At 42.8% G+C, this 19424-nt stretch overlaps 2 protein-coding genes and 1 long non-coding RNA gene across 12 annotated transcripts in view; 2 read left to right on the top strand and 1 right to left on the bottom strand.

The window, feature by feature from the left end:
• The window catches only part of ANKRD31 (ankyrin repeat domain 31), a 46915-nt gene extending 41492 nt beyond the window's left edge, over window positions 1–5423 (top strand). For 7 of the 8 annotated variants that reach the window (XM_081212474.1, XM_081212468.1, XM_081212473.1 and 4 more), the window contains 3 exons: window positions 161–254; window positions 1635–1823; window positions 4566–5423. In XM_081212474.1, the coding sequence (XP_081068600.1) occupies window positions 161–254; window positions 1635–1823; window positions 4566–4717 (435 nt within the window). In that variant the 3' untranslated portion in view covers window positions 4718–5423. Of the gene's footprint in view, window positions 1–160; window positions 255–1634; window positions 1824–4565 lie in introns of those variants that run through there. The other variant, XM_081212472.1, reaches the window with a different exon arrangement.
• Window positions 5424–7492: 2069 nt separating this feature from the next.
• On the bottom strand, window positions 7493–9390 carry LOC308597070. The gene is made up of 2 exons (XR_014012813.1): window positions 8848–9390; window positions 7493–8468 (listed from the first exon to the last, which is right to left on the bottom strand). It is a non-coding gene; the product is annotated as an uncharacterized lncRNA (long non-coding RNA).
• Window positions 9391–11044: 1654 nt separating this feature from the next.
• Window positions 11045–19424, top strand: part of GCNT4 (glucosaminyl (N-acetyl) transferase 4) — a 24854-nt gene continuing 16474 nt past the window's right edge. Inside the window, exon 1 of one of the 3 annotated variants that reach the window (XM_081212515.1) lies at window positions 11045–11328. Coding sequence is in view for 1 of the 3 variants with exons in the window: in XM_081212513.1 (XP_081068639.1) it covers window positions 12312–12349 (38 nt within the window). In the remaining 2 variants the exon portion in view is untranslated. Of the gene's footprint in view, window positions 11329–12001; window positions 12350–19424 lie in introns of those variants that run through there. The other 2 variants (XM_081212513.1, XM_081212514.1) reach the window with 2 other exon arrangements.

The following is a 19424-nucleotide window of genomic DNA, read 5'->3' as shown; positions in this document are numbered from 1 at the left end:
GTCTTCTGCATTTGACTTTGGCTTTTTGTTTTTCCATACGCGACTTGCAGGAAATGTATAAAGTAGATATATTACTTTGACACGGACTCAATATTTCTTGATGCATTTTTAAAAATGAAGTAAATAACATCTTCAGTGACGTATATTTGCCTTTATACAGGTCACATACTGTGGAACTCTGTTATCAAAAATTATTGCTGAAGTTCATGTTTCTAAGGAACCAGAGTTAACAGTGCAACAAAATAAGCTATTTGGTATGTGCTGACTAAAATGTGAATTCCATTTAGATGAAAATGCCCCCCAAAAGGACAGGGTTTATAAATCCTCAGACTTCTACTGCACACTTTTTCTATCTAAATTATGGACATAATAGCATTTTTTAGTAGAGCCATGCATGTGCCTCAGAAATGCTAACAAGACAAGTTTTCTCTGTTGGAAATGTTATGGTTTGCTGTGATTCTCTCCTGAGCGAAGCTAGTGAGTTAACCTACATGGGTTGGAGAACCCATAAATGCTAAGAGTTAATGGCTTAATTAAACTTGTCTTTGCTGGAAATTTTGTGAATTTAATCCAGTGTTTGTGTGGCTGAAGGAAACAGCAGAAGTACTGTCCTCTAGTTGTTTTTGGGAATAAGAAATATTGGCTTCAGTCAAAACTGTTCATGTACACACAAGGAAGACACTATTGCAGATTAAAATATCTATTACCAACTTGTGCTTAGAGGTATCAATATTGGGTAAGGGAATATTCTGATACAAATTAGTAACTATTTATGAACTCCAAGTTATAACTTCTATTTTTAAACAATAATATGACAGAAATCTTTTAAAATGATGTCCAGGTGATATATGATCCCAGTATTGATAAGCAAAATGAATAAATGGTGCTGCTCTATTTTCTAGAAATGTCAAAAATAGTGAGGGGATTTCTGCCATATGGCGTGAACCTCACACCCAGCAATTTCTGGGAGGAAAGATGGTATTATTGGACAGATATATTTCTCTTGGCTTGCATATTCCCCATGACTTCTTGACATACACAAGAACAAAGCCACCCCTTGCCTAATGCACCAATTAGGAACAAATTGTCAGGCCTGACCCTGAGTTTTTTAATAGGCCGAACACAAGTCCAACATAAGCAGGTGTTGAGCCTGTGGTAGATGTGAAGGGCTGGGAGCTTGATAACAGATGAGACAAACAAGAACCAAGCACCAGAGGCAGGAAGATGTGGACAGGATGAAGGTCACATCCTGCCCAGAGGATATGATTAAATGGTTAATGAATGCCAAAGATAACCAAAATAGAGGATCAGTCAGGGAACAGAAGTATATCCATAATAAAGCAACAAGTTGCTCAGACTGAGGAGTTGGCTTGGCTTGGCTTGGAAGAAAAGGTTTATAGGGTCTGGTATGTTTCCATTAGCTTTTGAGGTCAGCTGACCAGGCTGTACGATCAGCTGATAGCATCCAGACTAGCACTGTCACCTAAAGGACACCCTTGACTCAGAGAACCTGGCCCTTCCCTGAGGAACTAGAACGCTGGCGGCATAGGAACGATTGAATGTATTGGAGGCTCTGGTTCAAGACTTCCCTTGACTGGCATGTTACACAGATAATTTTGATCTTTTTCAACCAGGGAGAAACTCTACAAGATGCAAACACAGCCGAGGTGCTGAGTACTGTTGTTTGAGTCATAAGGCTGCTTCCTCTCAGAATGCAGAGAATATACGGCAGGAAACTGCACCCTTTCCTCAGGAAGAAATGGAAATCTCTCTGTCCCCTGAAACAGAAGCTGAGGAAATAATGACAGCAGTCAGTGAAACAAGTAAGTGAAATAAGACCACATGCAATCCTGTTTTGTCACAAGTTTGTCACAAGTAGAATTTTGGTGGTAGGACTATTGCAAACTCTTGGTCTTGGCACAAAAAATAAGATTAGTTTGCTGTTGAATTGTACCCTTTTTCTTTCTGCAAAGCGTGCATTTTCTGTTTACTGCTTCAGAGCCTGTGCTATTAGACAATGGTTGTCTTTAAATATTCTATGGTTTTTCCTAATTCAGTGTAGTCTAACTGTGAAAGACACTTTACAAAGCCCTGCCTTCTTCGTTTATCTGATTTGCTGTATAATATAACAAATATATGTAGGATGTTGTATATCTTATGAATCCACATACATATTGGATTGGGAATGAACAGCAAAGCCAAAATAGAACATTTAATTATCTAAACATATGGTTGCAACCTGCATCCTCTTAGAGATACTGAACATATACTACACATCTGCAGTGAATCTTCCAAAATAAAGCTTATTGCTCTTTAAATAACCCATACTAAGGATATGCATTTATTGATGGAGTGTTAAATGCTTTTGATACTGAAAGACTTAATCAGGATTTAGTTCTTAAAATGGGGAGAGCATCTGGATAGTGACATACAATATTTGTTTTAACTGAGAATCTTCTTCAGGGCATTATTGTATTTTAAAACATCTGTCTGAGCAGAGTTTTAGGCCTCCTCATGAGCAGCTTCCCTAAGGGTAACCTACCACGTTGCTTTTTGTAGCTAGAGGTGCTCACACACATGTAAACTGAAGTGTGCAAACATAATATGAGAAGGGCAACTGTATGTTTCAGTTTTCCCAGAGAAGATGCTGTTTTGTAAGAAGTGTGGAAACAGATCCAGACAATCCTATTTCTTTACTTAGAAGAGAGAGGTCTTAGAAAACTTGTAACCATTGTGGTGGATGAATGTGTGTTTATTGTTTATTTTTTTAAGTGTTGCATGCCACCCAAATCCCTGAGTGGTGGGAGATTCCAGGGGTTTCAGGCACTTATCCGGGGTTTGTATTTCTGTTTGGAAATGAGGCACAATGGAGACAGCAGAGTCTTCATGATATATGGTTTATTTACACATACTGTATATACAACCTGAGCATGCGATGGAGGGATTCACAGCATCAACACCCCAAAAGAGTCTAATTTCTCCCATAGCTGCAGCCTTGGATTCAAACATAACTCAAACATTGCTCTCAAGCGTTGCCCTGATTTTCTGTCCAGCTTGCTGCTTTACTTCTAAATTACATCACTGCAAACTCTCAGCTCTCACCTTTGTATTTTTCTAACTACTAGGCAATCACCTCAACAGGAAACTAAACTGACTTATATTTTAACATTTGCTGGATCCAGGGATTAGAAGGGTCTCTGCACAGTGCGCACAGCCTACTTCCCCCCACCCTAAACTCATAAGAAAAACCTCTTTAAAATTTGCTATATGACTCGACTTCAGTTGTGTTGGTACTTCAGTGTAGATTTGTATTCCTGTTCACTAGGTGACTGCTTATATTATTTATTTATTTATTTGTTTTTTACAATGTATAAACCACCGTTCATCAAAAGACCACAGGGAGATTTCCAACATAGAACATACAATAATAAATTATATATATGAAAACATAACATAATATCCATACAAGAATAATAGTTGCTGCTTTTTTCTGGGGGTACTCAAGGGTACACAGTACTTCCCCCCCTCCAGAAGAAAGGCACTGGTTAAAAGTGCAGCACTCACTGTAACAACTTCATGGTGAGTACCAGCACCCTTTTTTCTAGAGGAAAAGCACTGATAACAATATAGAGTAATAAATAATACATAATAGTACGCAGTGCTTTTTTGGTTAAAAAAATGAGGTGCCAGTACTTAAATTGATAAAAGTGTCATGGGTGCCCACACAAAATGGCTGCCATGGGCAGCAAAAAAAGAGGTGCCAGAACTCCATGCCACTGAGTACTGCCACAGAAAGCAGAGGTGAAACTAGGTTTTGTTTCACCTGGATCAAAGACCCAGTTTGGCACACCCACCCACGCACATGTGCACACATTCAGGCTGGGAGCCTCCAATTACTTCACATTTTCAGGACTGAATCCTGGATTGCAGATATGTTCTGCTATGTTCTGATGTGCCACGACTCAAATGAAACAAATCGTTTTTTTGGTATCTTGGTTTGAATACTTTGTCCTTTTAATTTAGAGGAAAAGGTGTTTTGGAGAATGAATAGTTAAATTAATTTTGGGGGGCAGGAAAACAAAATGCAAATGTAAAAAAAAAGTTTTCCTCACAGTTTAAAATATTTTGTGCATTTGATTTTTTGTCGATGGATGTGCAGGTGTAAACAATACATGAATTCAACGATTATGTCATGGTATGGCTTTATTGCTAAATAAAGAGGTATGGAGTCAATCTGATCTGTAAATCATACTTGGATTCTCTTACGTGGAAGCTCTTTCACTGTCCTTAAATGTGCAGAAAATAATTGATTTTTTTAAGAGAGGAGGAGGAAAATATCACTCTGCACATGTGCCATGACACACTTTCCAAAATAAGTGCTGTACAAGTCCTATTGTCATGAAAACGGCAAAGTAAAAAATTGCAGGGCCCCCCCCCCCGTCAAAATGTTGCGAGCTAGCACTGGTTGTCTTAAATATCTCACCACTTAAGAAATTGGGGGTTTAAAGCATTCCTTATACTTCGTGCCAGATATTTTAATTTAGTGCATTTCATCTTTCTAACAGAGGTTCCCTACCACCTTGATTCCTCAACACCATCCAGGAGATTTCTACAGTTCAACAGCAGAGTTATAATAAAGGATGAAGAATTTATGCCAGGCCATATAATGGATCAGTACTGGAACTTCTATGTCCATTGTGAGGGTTTTGGATTTTAAATGAAAAAATAGATAAACGTTTTCCTTCTCTATCTAGTAAAATTTAATGAGCTTGGGGAAGAGGATTGCATTGTGTTTTTTGAATTTTATTATTGCACCAAATCTTTGTTAGCATCACTTTTAAAATACAAAGGGAACCTTGTTGTGTCCCAACAGATGTAAACTGTTTGAGAGCTTTTAGTAGGAGACCAGGTGGGGGGGAAAGATTATGGGTATAGATAAGGTTGCGAACGGCTGTGTGGTTACAGTTGCTATGCACTTTGACCTTGATATGCCTCATTATGGAAAGGAAAAGTCTGATGTGGATGAGATGGCTGAAATAAAAAAAATGGTCAGGATGGCACCTGTTGTTATTACTGAAGCACAGACTGACAGAAAATTAAAAGCATTTCAGGTGAAACAGGTGTTGAGTTGTGGTCTGAGCTCCAGCCTCTGGGTCACCAATGAAAGTTTAGTCTGGTTATCTTTAGACAAGGTTGAATCAAATTGTCAGTGTCTGCCAATTTTGATATGTCAGCCCTAATTAAAGAACAGGGAACAAATGATTATCTCTAAAAAGTCTTACACTGTTGTTTTTTTCAATGGAAGACTCTTTCAGACTCAGAATCTGATTCTAAGAAAGCAAACCTTACAATACTGAACTGAAAATTGTGCTCATCTCTGTTTATACACACCCACACAGCCAATAAAGGATAATTGGTTTCAATTACTTTTGTGGCTAATGTTTGTTAGTGAAAGTTTTTGTAATGCAACCTGAAATCTCATTTTACCTCAAGCTTCCATTTGTAGCAGGATGAAGCTGTCTTATTTACATTTCCTATCATGGGGCCATATTTAGCTCTTTTATAAGGGGACAAATCTTAAACAGCTTTCAATGGAGCTCCACAAGTAAGTTACAACATTTTGAACCTCCATTTGAATCCCATCTGTGTGAACACACCATACAGTGAAGATTTATAGAGCTTTCTTTTTCTTTTTCTTTTAATTTAAAGGAAGTAATTCCTTTGGGGATTTTTCACATTGAGCTGGTCCCAGTGTAAAGCTATTCATGGTATTGTGCGGTCTCTCTCCCCTTCCATCTCTTACAGAAAGTTGCTAGGATTAGCTGTGATTAGTGTTGGTGACACGTAACATAGCCATGGTTGAGGCCTGTTGGAGAATTAGTATGAAAGCAGGGAAGGCTTTAGAGAAGAAAGTGTTTCACAACCTCCTCCCAATATCCTAGTCACCCTAAAGTGATTGCAGTCTTTGCACTGGCCCAGTGAGATATAAAAAAACCCACACTTACTGGATTGCATAAAATATCAGTATTTTATGAAATGCAGTATTTTGAAATACACAGAGGTGAAGGCTTAATTATCAGTGTCATTCAGAAATATCCACGGGCATTCAAATACAAGGCGAAAATACTTTTTAATCATTTTGATTATAATCTCTTTGAGCTTTTAAACCCGGGAGCTACTTTATACTGTGCAGTATCTTCTGGGGGAGGGATGGTGTTTGTCTTACATGTGAATTATTTCCTACTTCTTTGCTAGGGTATCTGTAGCAGATACAGCTGCCATAGCCAGAGTTGAAAATGTTTTGGGGCTCTTTCATGTCAGATTAAACAACATTTTAAAGATGCAAGATGAGATTCCTTGTTAACTCATTTTGCTGAATTGCTATCAGCCACATATGGAAGAGTTTCTCTACTGATTATCTGATTGGCATATAAGCTGGTGTACGGAAGTGACTGTTGACTGGCTTAGGCAAAAAAGATATGGGAGATAATAGAGAACAAAGTCTGTGGTAAGGAAAGTTAACAAAGTCAATCCTTTGCTAGAAAGAGCGTCTAAGGTTTCAGATGTCCAAAACTGTCATGTAACAAAAAAGTAAACTAGTTTGATGAGTAAGGTACTTAAAACAATGCTATTTTAGTTGAATCTTATTTTTTTGGCCATTCAGCTCCTGTTGCACTTTAATTACACTGTACTGTTTTGTTATAATGAACATATTGCATTACCGGTTGAAAGAGAGCAGTGATTCATATTTATCTTTTGTTGCAGGAGAATATTGTACTGCCTATGAAATGTACAAAAGATTTATCTGAATATTAGATTTACTTCACTGTTCACTCAATTTGTTGTTTATGTTGTTTTCTTTGATGTAAGGCACCTAATAAATTAGGAACATGCCAACTGCAAGGCCTTGTTGCTGCATTTTTGGATTAGCTTTGTTCCTACAGGAGAACATAAAATCAAAATTTGACATGATGAGTATGAAGTAAAAGCTTTGGCTCTAAGCTGGCTTTTCGGTACTAAAAAAGACAGACACCATTTGTTAAATATTGTTTCTTCTGTATTTGATTTACTAAAGTTTAAAATGTAATTACATTACCTTCTCTTTTCTTTTTGAAAGGAAAAGGGGAAACTTTATTGTATAAATTTAGTAGATCGGTACAAGATTTTATGGTATGAGTGGCTGCTGTTCTGGTGGTGGGTTAAAATTCAGATTCAGAATATAGGAGACATGTGACTGTGTCTTAGTATGCAGAGTAGCAGTCTCTTAGCACCATGGTCCAGGATTTGTTGTTACAACTCTGACAGTGTTGATTAGTGAGACTGTTTTTCAACAGTGTCACTGTAACCACAAAATCCACTAAGTTCTAGATTTCCTTTATTGGGGGAAAAATCTAATTGACTTAATGTCTTTGTGATTTCTATTTTTATTGTGTAAGCTGCTTTGAGACACCCTAGTGCAAAAATGCAATAAATAATAAATACTGAAAAAGCATTTTTGTAATCAGTTTATTATCGCTGGTCATTCAGAACACATTGTTCTCTCTTTCTTGATCACCTAGTACTCTGTTACCTGTAACCGATACACTGGAAACAAATAAAACTAGGCCAGTATCTAATACTTCCTTAAAACCAAAGTGCCTGTTTGGGCATACTATTCTACTGTACTACATTGACTATTAAAAATTATTCATGAAATATCTGAACGTATAACGTGCCCATTGGGTGGGCAAGCTTTTTCTGTGGAGGGCCACATTTTTCAGGGGAAATCTGTTGGGGGCCACAGCCAGTGGTAGGAAGGGCCAAAACCAAAAGTGAACAGGGGCACCTCTTCTCTCTTTTTCTGGCACCTACTTTCTCTCTCTGACATTCCCCTTTCTCCATGTCCAGTCAGGCTCTCCAGGCCAGGGACAGATCACCTTTGCAAGAGATTTGAACTGATTGCTTACAGATGATTTTTTAAATTATGCCAAGATCTAAATAATGCTTGTCGCTGATCTATCCAGTCCTGTACTTGTCTATCCTTTAACTAGCTCTCTAAGGATGGTGCTCACATTACTGTCTTGGAGCACAGTGAGATTGTTTTTTCTTTCTTTTCTGGTGCATTTCACATCTCTCTGCCTCCAGCTGTTCATACCAGCATGGCTTCATTGGTGACAATTTCATTTCTGTTGGTGTACACACCAGGGGGTGTTTATGGGCAGGGATGTCTTTACCTCCTGCAAAGGTGTTCATTCACACCTTGGCTAGAGGCAAATTACAAGCTGCTTAAGAACTGCAGCCATGGTGAAGCTAGTTTGAGAAACAACTCATCAAACAGTATTATTTTATTGAAAAGTACAGGATACATAAGCATCTTTTACAATGTCATGTGAACACATTCAAAACCCAGCACTGGAAATGCAAAAGTGCACAGTGTAAATACAGCTTAGATCTCAGAGAAGAGATGAAGAGAAGAGATGAGCCAGCGTCTCCACCACCATCGTTCAGCCCGGACACTGAGATCCAGCGCCGAGGGCCTTCTGGCGGTTCCCTCATTGCGAGAAGTGAGGTTACAGGGAACCAGGCAGAGGGCCTTCTCGGTAGTGGCGCCTGCCCTGTGGAACGCCCTCCCAGCAGATGTCAAAGCAATAAACAACTATTTTACTTTTAAAAGACAACTGAAGGCAGCCCTCTTTAGGGAAGTTTTTAATCTCTGATGCTGTACTGTTTTTAATATTCAGTTGGAAGCCACCCAGAGTGGCTGGGGAAACCCAGCCAGATGGGCGGGGTATAAATAAATTATTATTATTATTATTATTATTATTATTATTATTATTATTATTATTATTATTATTATTATTATTATACTACTACTTAAATCCCTTGTTTGCTAGAGACACCAGGGCCTGATTTTCTCCTGGACATGATATTGGTGGAAGTGGGGAGTCTGACTTCAGTTATACAAATGCAGCCTGAATTTAAGACTTGATCTTACATACCAGTATTTCTGCATCAAAAAAATCTCATGTTGAACCCTGTGAGAAGCTCTCTTTTATGAGCTTCAGTGTGCTGATGCTCAGTCTCTGTGCATGCAATGCACCCTCAAGCTTCTACCCATTTACTGAAAGGGGGGAAATACAGAAAGGGCGAGATTCAATGACATTACACTGCATGTGCATCCTGCCTCATAGCAAAGTGGCATTTATAGGATTATCTAATTTTAGCCTCACAGCAACCGTGAAGACATATACACATTTAACTGTGGGAGTAAGCACCATTGAGTGCAGTGGAAACCGGAAGCTGCCTTATACTGAGTCAGACTTATTAAACTAACTCAATATTGCCCACACTGACTGGCGGCAGCTCACCCCAGCCGGATGGGCGGGGTATAAATAATAAATTATTATTATTATTATTATTATTATTATTATTATTATTATTATTATTATTATTATTATTATTATTTATTATTATTTATTATTATTATTATTCTCCCAGCCTTACCTGGAGATGCCAGGGATTGGACCTGGGGCCTTTGGCATGCAAACCAGATGCTTTACCACTGAGCTATGGAGATTCAAAGCGATGCTGATGCTGCCAACTTCTGAGTTGACAGACAACATATGGCCCAGGGGTCAGCAAACTTTCAGCAGGGGGCTGGTCCACTGTCCCTCAGACCTTGTGGAGGGGGGTTGAACTATATTTTGGAGGGGAAAAAATGAATTAATTCCTATGCCCCACAAACAACCCAGAGATGCATTTTAAATAAAAGCACACATTCTACTCATGTAAAAGCACACTGATTCCCAGACCGTCTGCGGGCCGGATTTAGAAGGCGATTAGGCCGGATCTGGCCCCTGGGCCTTAGTTTGCCTACCCATGACATATGCTGTTACATCCACTACATCTTGGGTAAGGGAAAAAGCACTTTTGCTCATGAGAGGCTTAAATGCCCAACAGAGATGATGGGTAACCATTCAAGGATTTATTTTATTTTTCACGTGTTTCACTGCTCTCCCAGCTGCATAAAAAGACCATTAAATTGTTTTTTTAAATGAATATTATAATGTAGACATATCCCTATCAGACATAGTAAACCACATTTTATCACTCCCCTTCAGCAATTAAAAACCTCAGCACAAGCCCAATCAAAACAAATTATCGGTTGCTGCCAGTCTAGACAATATGCGTGATTGAGGCTGCATGCCATCAAAAGCTTTCCGAAATAATAAAAAAGGAACATTGTACTTGCTACCAAGCGCTTACAAAGTATCAGCTCTGGGGGCGGAAGGTCTCCCAGGAAGGAAAGACGGAGCGATAACACGCCTCCTTATCATTTGTATGGGTATGTGGACAAATCCCAAATTCCACTTTTCGTGACGAACAACATTTGCCTATGAAGTACGACGTCCTGTGGGAGGAACAGATTAAAAGTCCAGCTTTGCATACACACACACAGAGGGCAATGGAATACTGGAAACTTTCCAAATTTGCAACTAGTGGAATTGGAAACAAGCAAGCTGATTAAAACACTCAAATAATTACTGCGCGCTCCCCCCGCCCCCGGCCACAGAGCAAAAGTTGGAGGAGCGACTGAGGCGACATAGCCAGCCCTCGGGATCTGCCAGCGCCTGTGTTGGATTTCCTCGTCCTCCTTGCTACTCCGCAGCCGCCGCGCGCGGCCCCTTGGAGTCTCCCAAAGTCGCCTAACCGAAACCTCGGCAGCCTTAGCGCTCTGCTTTCCCAATGGGGCCGGAGCAGTCCCGAAAGAGCGCCGGATGGCAGCGCAGGATGGATGTTCCGCGCCCACCAGAGGAGGCGCGGCGCGCTTCCCCGCCCTTTCCAAACACATAAACAACAAGGCTGGTTGGGATGGGAACGAGCTCGATATGGAGATTCGTTCCCAACCTCGGTCTCTGCCTATCTAGGTCGCCTAGACAGCAAACAGAAAACACGTTCCTGGAGGTGAAGCAGAAGCTTTGGGGATTCGATGCCACCCAGGATGTGGGTTGGACTGGATGACCCTCGGGGTCCCTTCCAGGCCAGCTCTAACCTTCTGTGATTATAACACTGCAGGAGGAAGAGGAAGACTGGCTTTAATATATATATATATATATAAAAAGAGAACTGTGCTCATCCTTGCGACACGTTTCCTTTATTTCGACATTTGCGTTTCGAGTTGGACTGGAACAGCCCGGCGCCTCCGGGCCAGCCAGGGAAGGCCCAGAGGGCTCCTCCCGCCTTTCCCGTCCCGTATTTCCCCCGTTACAGAAACAGGGGAGGGCAAAGGTTCGCGACAAAGTTATCCAGCGCGCTCGTGGGACGCCGTAAGGGCTCCGTCCCAGCTCGGTAAGGAGCCTCCGGGTGGGGAGAAGGAACGGTGAGGAGCCCATTGGGTGTTGTTGGCGGCGGAGTCTTCCTGGCTCGAGAAAAAGGGGTCACGCTGCGTCTGTTTTGGTTTCTCTTGGGCTGAGCGGGCGGCAACGTCGCTCTTCCACGCTCAGGAGGAAGGAGGTCCCGGGCGCGGCGACGGCGCCCCCCTCCTCCTCCGACCACGTCATGGGGTCCTCTCCTTCGCGGGAGCAACAGTTCCCGCGCACTCCGTCTCCCACAGACACGCTCGCTCGCGCCCGGGTGGGTGGGGGAGGGCAGCGAGGAGAAGGAAAACTGCGCGGCGGCGACGGCGGCGGCTCTGGGTGCGCGGCCACTAAGCCAGAGGCAAACATCTGCCTGACTTCACAGCAGCCGCTGGCACCGCCGGGACAGGCAGGGCCGGTGCGCTCTCGTAAGTGGCGCGTTCGCTGCTCAGGAGGGAAAGAAACTTTTAGATGTCGTCGTTGTTTGCCCGCCTTTCTTGCCTTGCGGTGAGGCAGCGGGAGGCGAGTGCCCTGAGGAAGCCGCTCGGAGTGCGGGGCGGCGGCACTGAGGGAAGGGCAGAGGGAGGAACTGGAACTGTTTGCCTCAAGAAGGAAGCGGCAAAGGGCGGGCGCGGTTGGCTTTGGGGCTCAGGAGAAGGCGCAGCCTCTCAGCCCCTTCATTCCTCCCGCGGCAGAGCTCGGCGCCGCCAACTTGTGCAGGGACGACGCCCGGGAAGCCCCGTGTCCTCTGGACAAACAGGCACGTACAGGAGGAGGGCGACTTCCGAGTAATTTCTGCCAAGTGCCTGTGGAGTTGATCGCGCGTGCCTGCCGTTCGCTTCCCCCGCTGGCTAACAACAACCCCGCGTGGAGTTGAGGCGGAGCTCTGGCAAAGAAAGCAAGGGCCGGCCGGCTAGCTCCTCCCTGAGATCTCGCTCGGATGGTTGCTTACATTCCTTCCCCTCTCAGTTGGGCATGCGAGCCTCAGTTCTTGCAGAGGAGCGAGCAGACAGGTAAGGCTGGGGCGCTTCACGTGACCGCAGGAGATGCTGCTTTCCCTTCCAGAAGCTTGCACAAGTTTCGCGTCACTCCCATCTTGCATTGTGCAAGCATCCGGCTAGCATCGAACTGAAACTTTGGCGTCCTGGGAGGGCCAGACCCGAGAGGTTGCTTGGAGTAGAGTCGTCCTCTGTGGGATGAAGGGAAGCTTGCTGCCTTTCAATGGCCAGAGGCCCTTGCTTTTATTGACCAAGTGATGGGCAGACAATCAACAGGTGCAGCTCCTACTGTATATTTGTGCTTAGAAAAAGAAAAGAACTCCAGTTCTTGCTGATTCTTTATTGGTCTCTCCTGCGGTTGCTAAAGGTGCAAGTCCTCAATCTTTATAAAGAGTCAATCTCTTAAATTTTAAGGGGTCACTCAAGGGAGTTCCACTTGGCACTTTGGGTGGGGGTGGGGGGTACTGAACTCAAGTGTGCACTGCTTCAAGCTTTCCAGCACCTGAGCGCGGTCACACGAATCCTCTGCCCACCTGTTTAAGGATTGTGTTGACAAATTGCAGACCATGTGCTACTAAGATGGCAACTTTGCATTTATTGTGCATGCAGTAACAGACAATAAGAAGACTGGTCTCTGCCCCAAGGAGTTCACAGTCTAAAATTTCACCTAGGGCAAAAACCTAGAGAATTGGCTTACAGCTTCTTACAGCTAAAATAGTGTTGATGTGTGTCTTTGGAGACTGTGAGCAGTTTTCTCAATGGAAAAGGTAACCACTCAAATCCTGCCAAAGGTGCTCCATAAAGAGAACAAAACCCAGAGGGCTAATACTGCATAGCACAGTGGACGAGAGCACTCCAGTAACAATGAATTCCCGATTTTTGTTTATCCGCCCCCCCAAAAAAAACTCTGTGAAAGTTCTGCACTAGATCCGGTCACAAACTAGAGGTTTTGTGCTTCCACCATAAGGTGCTGGGATGGGGTCAGGATCTCCCTGGTTCAAGTCTATAATCTCAGCCCATGAGCTCACTAGATTGTTTCTCAGCCTCAGCCCCCTCCCCAAATTATGGTGATCGTATTGCAGGATTGATGTATGGATTACTGAGATAATGTACGTCAAGTCTTCTGAAGAGGCTAAATATTGTTACTGTTATTTAAAATGTCATAAACAGAGGTGTCACCAAATTAAATAACCTTCCAGCACATATATACAGGGGAAGCCCACCCTTTATGCATGTTCAATATGTGTGCAACCGCACATACATGCATTGCGCCAAACTCGGAAGTGACCCAAAAAGGTCACAAAAACATGACAAAAGGGATTGTGTTTCAAATATATTTCACTTAAACTTAATCTGTTGCCTGATTAATTTGGGGACATCTTTTTTGTTTAGTTTTTAAGTTGATGAATTGATCAGTTCAACTTCACAGTCTGAAAAAATAGTGAGGATTTTTGTTTATGGCTCATAGAAGATGATGGCCCATTTCATATGTTATGATCCATATGTTCAAAGAGCACATGTGGAAGGGCAGGGTCTGGCTACTATCTACACCTGTTAACTGAATGTGTGAACAGGACTTCCACACATGCTGCTTTATGTACAATGAGCCTGTTCTGGAATTCAATGAAAACACAAATGGGGAGCGAGTAGAAACTGCTGTCATTTCTACCCCTTCCCATCCATTGGTGCATTAATTACGGTACATATGAAAAGACTATTGTGTCTAAGTCTGTAATCCTATAATCATGTGCACACTGGCCAGGAAGAAAACCTATTTTCACTGAGTGGGTCACGTTTCTAAGTACATATCTGCATTTTCCAGTTTTATAAATTTCATGATTTTTGACCTCTTGATCCAAGTAGCAGTTGCCTGCCCCACGGCAGTAGTTTGTTGTTGTTTTTAGTAGAGGAGTTCTGGAGTTCTGAAGGCAAAGTCCTCCTTGTCGTAAGATAATCAAAGGCACAGGGTAATGACGTTTCTTGTTGAAAGAGCTTGACCCCTGGGCTTTATGTGTAGTGTATTGTGAGTAAAGTAATGTTCAGGGGAACTAAATAAAGAAAAGAAAAAAGGTATGCCTAGCTGTTGAGAAAAGGCAGCTGTTGTGTCGTCTTTTTAAAAGCTTTTTCTGAACGAGTGGAAGATGTTGTAGACAAGTTGCACAATGGAGTTGAATTAGAAGCCTCCTAATTGTGCAAATGAATTAGGAAAAAGCCAGAAAAAATGCTTAGATAAATGGTGAGATTATGGTCTTGCATGCTTTTAGTGTGATATTTATAAGACATGTTGGAAAGAACAAAAGTGTGCCTTGGTGGAGGATAGGCATATGGACTAGTTACTTAGCTGCAATCCTATGAATATTTAAGTGGGAGAAACCCCCCACTGAGCACAGCAGGGCTTACTTCTGAGTAAACACAGTTAGAGTTATGCTAGAGAGGTCCTTCTGACATCAAAGTTCTGTAATTCTAAAATACAACAGCAAAAGAAACAGCAGCATGCCGTCAGGCAGGGTGCTACACAGAATTGCAGTAAATATTGTCCCTTGCCTAAAAGCACTAACATAGAAGATTACCATTGCAAGAGTTAGATTTTGGTAGGTAACTGTGTTGGCCTGACACAGTTGAAATATATTTTTTAAAAAAAAAATTCCAGTAGCACCTTAGAGACCAACTAAGTTTGTTCTTGGTATGCACACAAAAGCTTATACCAAGAACAAACAAAGTTGGTCTCTACATTGCAAGAGTTCGTTATTTAGGTTTGTGCACAGTGAGACTTTGCTGTAATGGACAGCACTCCCCCTCTCACACCACCCAGTACAGTCCCGTCTTTTCTCCCAAAAGCTGCCCACAAGGGTTGGGGAACCCTTTGGAACAGTATATGAGGTATTGTGCAGAGGAAAGCAGTAGGTAGGCAGAGTGGGTGGATTGGCAGCAAAAAATGGATGCCCTGCCCTGCTTCACACAAACACAAGCACTTTCCACTACTGCACCACCAACAATGGATCACACAGACTAGGCTTTGCAATTTCCTGTAAAATGACTCTGGTTTATGTCCTTCTCCAGTGCTTGCAAGTTATTACCCAAGTGGCATTTTTAACTTGGTGTGGTTAAATGGATTGAATTTTAGACTTGGGAACCATGGACTCATTAGGTAGTCGTTACCTTGACAGCTTCAGATTCCCACCTACAATTTTGCTAAGTTGAGAGCATGGACAAGTCAACAACTGCAATGTGCTTTTGGATATCAAGAGTACTTTGCAACATAAATGATTTGGCATTGAAATATTTTTCCTATCTGGAACTTAAAGTTAACTTTTCTGATGAACGGTCCCTATAATAAAAGGGCACGGGTGGCGTTGTATTTTTTAACGCACCATGAACTGAACATCCAAGACTGTCACCTAAGTCTAATTAATTACTGCTGTTAACCATAATTGATTCAATTAATCACTTCCTGGCTTTTGAAACTTCAGAATTTTAATTGTAACTTGTCACTTGGAAAGGACGCATGCAATCTGTGTTAGAATAATTTTCACACAGATACAAATTCATATACACCACCAGCTTTACTTTGCCACTAGAAGATGAACCATGGAATTAAAAAAACAACAATCCTGCACTGTATATCACTAGTATTTCAGTGACTTCAGCTGAGTAACTGTGAATTATAAACCTTTGCTTTGCTCCCATTCTTTCATTTTCAAGTGACTCCACTGTCTACATGAAGCTGCTTCACTGGTCTGTCGCTAGTCCAGCAATATCTGTTTGTAACTGAATCTCCAGGGTCTATCTCAGCTCAGAAGCCTGACATCTTTTTAACAGGAATTGCCAGGGATTTAACATGGATCCTTGTGCATTCAAAGCATGTCCTACCACTGAGCTGTGGATTGCTTCTTAATGCCCCTATAGCTGTGCTTTTAATAGCAGCTTAATGTGCACACATTAGCAGGTGATAAAGTTTCTCCATGTTGTTAAAAAGCTTTGCCTGATGATTTTGCACATCAAACACAAGAGCAGATTAGGTTGTTTTTCTTCTTCTGCTCAATTCCTAGCTATGAACAAAAGTAGAAAAAGATTTCAGTTCATTTGTGGTAAGTGGTAAGATGTAGCTGGATACTTCTTGTATGATAATTTGAACTTTAAGTAAATCTTAATTACTGTAAACCTCATCTTAAAAAAGAACTGCTATTATAGCCCATAACTAGGTGCTAATTACATTTTTGCTGTTGTCTGCTAACATCCCTGTGTTCTGACCTGCAGCACTGACACACTCAGTTTCCATTGCCAAATCTTTTTTTTTCAAAGTAAGAATTGAGCTGAATAAAGTTGCACACAGTCTTTGTAAGCAAAGAACCTAAATTTGCAGGAAAGTAATATTTGTCATTTGCAGACCTTAACTGTATTCTTTGGCTTTGCACTATTTGAAATCTGTATGCTTAACAATCTAGGGTTGCAGTCCTGTACAGTGGTACCTCGGTTTACAAACTTAATCCGTTCCAGAAGTCTGTTCTTAAACCGAGGCATGCTTTCCCTAATAAGCCCTCCCATTGCCGGTGCCCTTCCACTGTTCAGATTCTGTTCTTAGACCGAGGTAAAGTTCTCAAACCGGGACACTATTTCCGGTTTTGCAGGGTTTGTAAACTGAATCGTTCTTAAACCGGACTGTTCTTAAACCGATATACCACTGTACATACTTCCCTAGGAGTAAGTCCATGTGACCTCAGTGGAACATACTTCTGGATAGACATGCATAGAACAGCACTGCCGGGATGGCATTAATGTAGTTACCACTTTTTGAGAACCAGAAGATTTCTCTGAAATAGTGGTGTGTGAATGGAGGAGGGGGAGTAACATAGAATTACACAGAGCTGTAGCTACAGGAGTGGGAGAACTATCCGGGTTTTTTTGCCCCGGGTGAAGCCTCCAAAGGGGTGCCATTGAGGCTCCCAACTTGTGTGTGTGTGTATGGAAATGTGTGTGGTGTGTGTGCCAAACTGGGTCTTCGACCCGGGTGAAATAAAGCCTGGTTTCGCCCCTGGTATTATGCCTCACATTGAACAGGAGGGCTTTTGAGAGTGAGGATGGAACCACACATTGCAAGGGAAACAGGATTCCAAAAGTGGAGCAAGCAAGAGGTGGGTGCTTAATCCTTTCCCCATCTGCTGATTGTATGTTGTGAATGCTTGCCAAGCAATTTTTAATCTCCTGTTCTCAAGCTGGGATTCCAAAACTAGAGACAAACCTGACCGATGAGGGAGAAATCAGCCAGTGGTGGGGGTTTTGCAGGTACAAGAGAGTACAGATTCACATCCACTCCAGACATTTAGAGCACAGTGACTTCCCGCAAAGAATCCTGCAGTTTGCTAAAGGTGTGTGGAACTGTAGCTCTGTGGGAAGTAAACTATGGTTCCTAATGTTCTTTGGGAAGCTTTGTGCTTTAAATGTATGGTATTAAGGGCAGTTCGAAAGCACATCAAAGTGCAAGTAGATAAATAGGTACCGCTCCGGCGGGAAGGTAAACGGCGTTTCCGTGCACTGCTCTGGTTTGCCAGAAGTGGCTTAGTCATGCTGGCCACATGACCCGTCATAAAACTTTCATTCCATTCGCCGATGTTTCCACCAGTCCTCTCTTTGATCAGTAATTCATTTCCACACAGTTCTTGATCTCCTGCTTGTGATTAGTAATTTGCAACGATCCTTCTCTCTGGAGGGGAGGGTTATTAGTACTCACATAAGACAAAAAAGAAAAGAAAAGTTTTTTCCTCCCCTCCTTTCCGTTTCACTCCAACATACCAAACTTTTAATGATGATTCTTCACTTGATTTATTGTCCAACCTGTTGCTCCACTCACAGAGATCCCATTAATCAGCAGTCTTCACTCCCGATCTTCACTTGATGTATGTGCATTAGCTTCTTTCCAATTATATATTTCCAATTATATATTTCGAGCTAATGCGAACCAGTGCGCAATTAGAGACAGCGTCAGGGAGAGCCGACTTCACCCGAGGGCTTCATGCCAAGTGCCCACACCCCGTTCTTTCGAATCCGGGGGTGAATTATGGACACAGCTGGCAAGGCAGTCCCCCCCATTCCCTTGGGGGGGCAAGGGATGCTGCATACTCCCATATCAGCCTCTTAATTACCTCGTGTGGGTCAGAGAGATGTTATTGTCGGCCATCTTCCAGTGCTCCCCCTGGTGGCCCCCCTCCCCTCCATCCCTTTAAAATGTGCTGCAGAATTTTTCACTTCCTGTAAATTCTGAACCAAGAACAAGGGAAGCCTTATATAGAGTGTTGCTATGACTAGTAACCATAGCTTTGCCATCTATGATTTTTTATTTTTAAAAAACTCCTTTAAAGCCATCTATATAGTGGCCAAGGGACGCAGGTGGCGCTGTGGGATAAACCACAGAGCCTAGGACTTGCCAATCAGAAGGTCCCTGGGACGGGGTGAGCTCCCGTTGCTCGGTCCCTGCTCCTGCCAACCTAGCAGTTCGAAAGCACAAAGTGCAAGTAGATAAATAGGTACCGCTCCGGTGGGAAGGTAAACGGCGTTTCTGTGCGCTGCTCTGGTTTGGCAGAAGCGGCTTAGTCATGCTGGCCACATGACCCGGAAGCTGTACACCGGCTCCCTTGGCCAATAAAGCGAGATGAGTGCCGCAACCCCTGAGTCGGTCACGACTGGACCTAATGGTCAGGGGTCCCTTTACCTTTTATGAAGTGGTACAAGAGTGTAGGGACATGGGTGGCGCTGTGGGTAAAACCTCAGCGCCTAGGACTTGCCGATTGCATGGTTGGCGGTTCGAATCCCCGCGGCGGGGTGCGCTCCCGTCGTTCGGTCCCAGCGCCTGCCAACCTAGCAGTTCGAAAGCACCTCCGGGTGCAAGTAGATAAATAGGGACTGCTTACCAGCGGGAAGGTAAACGGCGTTCCGTGTGCTGCGCTGGCTCGCCAGATGCAGCTTGTCACGCTGGCCACGTGACCTGGAAGTGTCTGCGGACAGCGCTGGCTCCCGGCCTATAGAGTGAGATGAGTGCACAACCCTAGAGTCTGGCAAGACTGGCCCGAACGGGCAGGGGTACCTTTACCTTTAC

Source organism: Podarcis bocagei, assembly GCF_964188305.1.
Source record: "Podarcis bocagei genome assembly, chromosome: 11".
NCBI classification, from domain to species: Eukaryota; Metazoa; Chordata; class Lepidosauria; order Squamata; family Lacertidae; genus Podarcis; species Podarcis bocagei.
The sequence above is the reverse complement of the archived record's forward strand: the minus strand, read 5'-3'. Positions and strand labels throughout refer to the sequence as shown.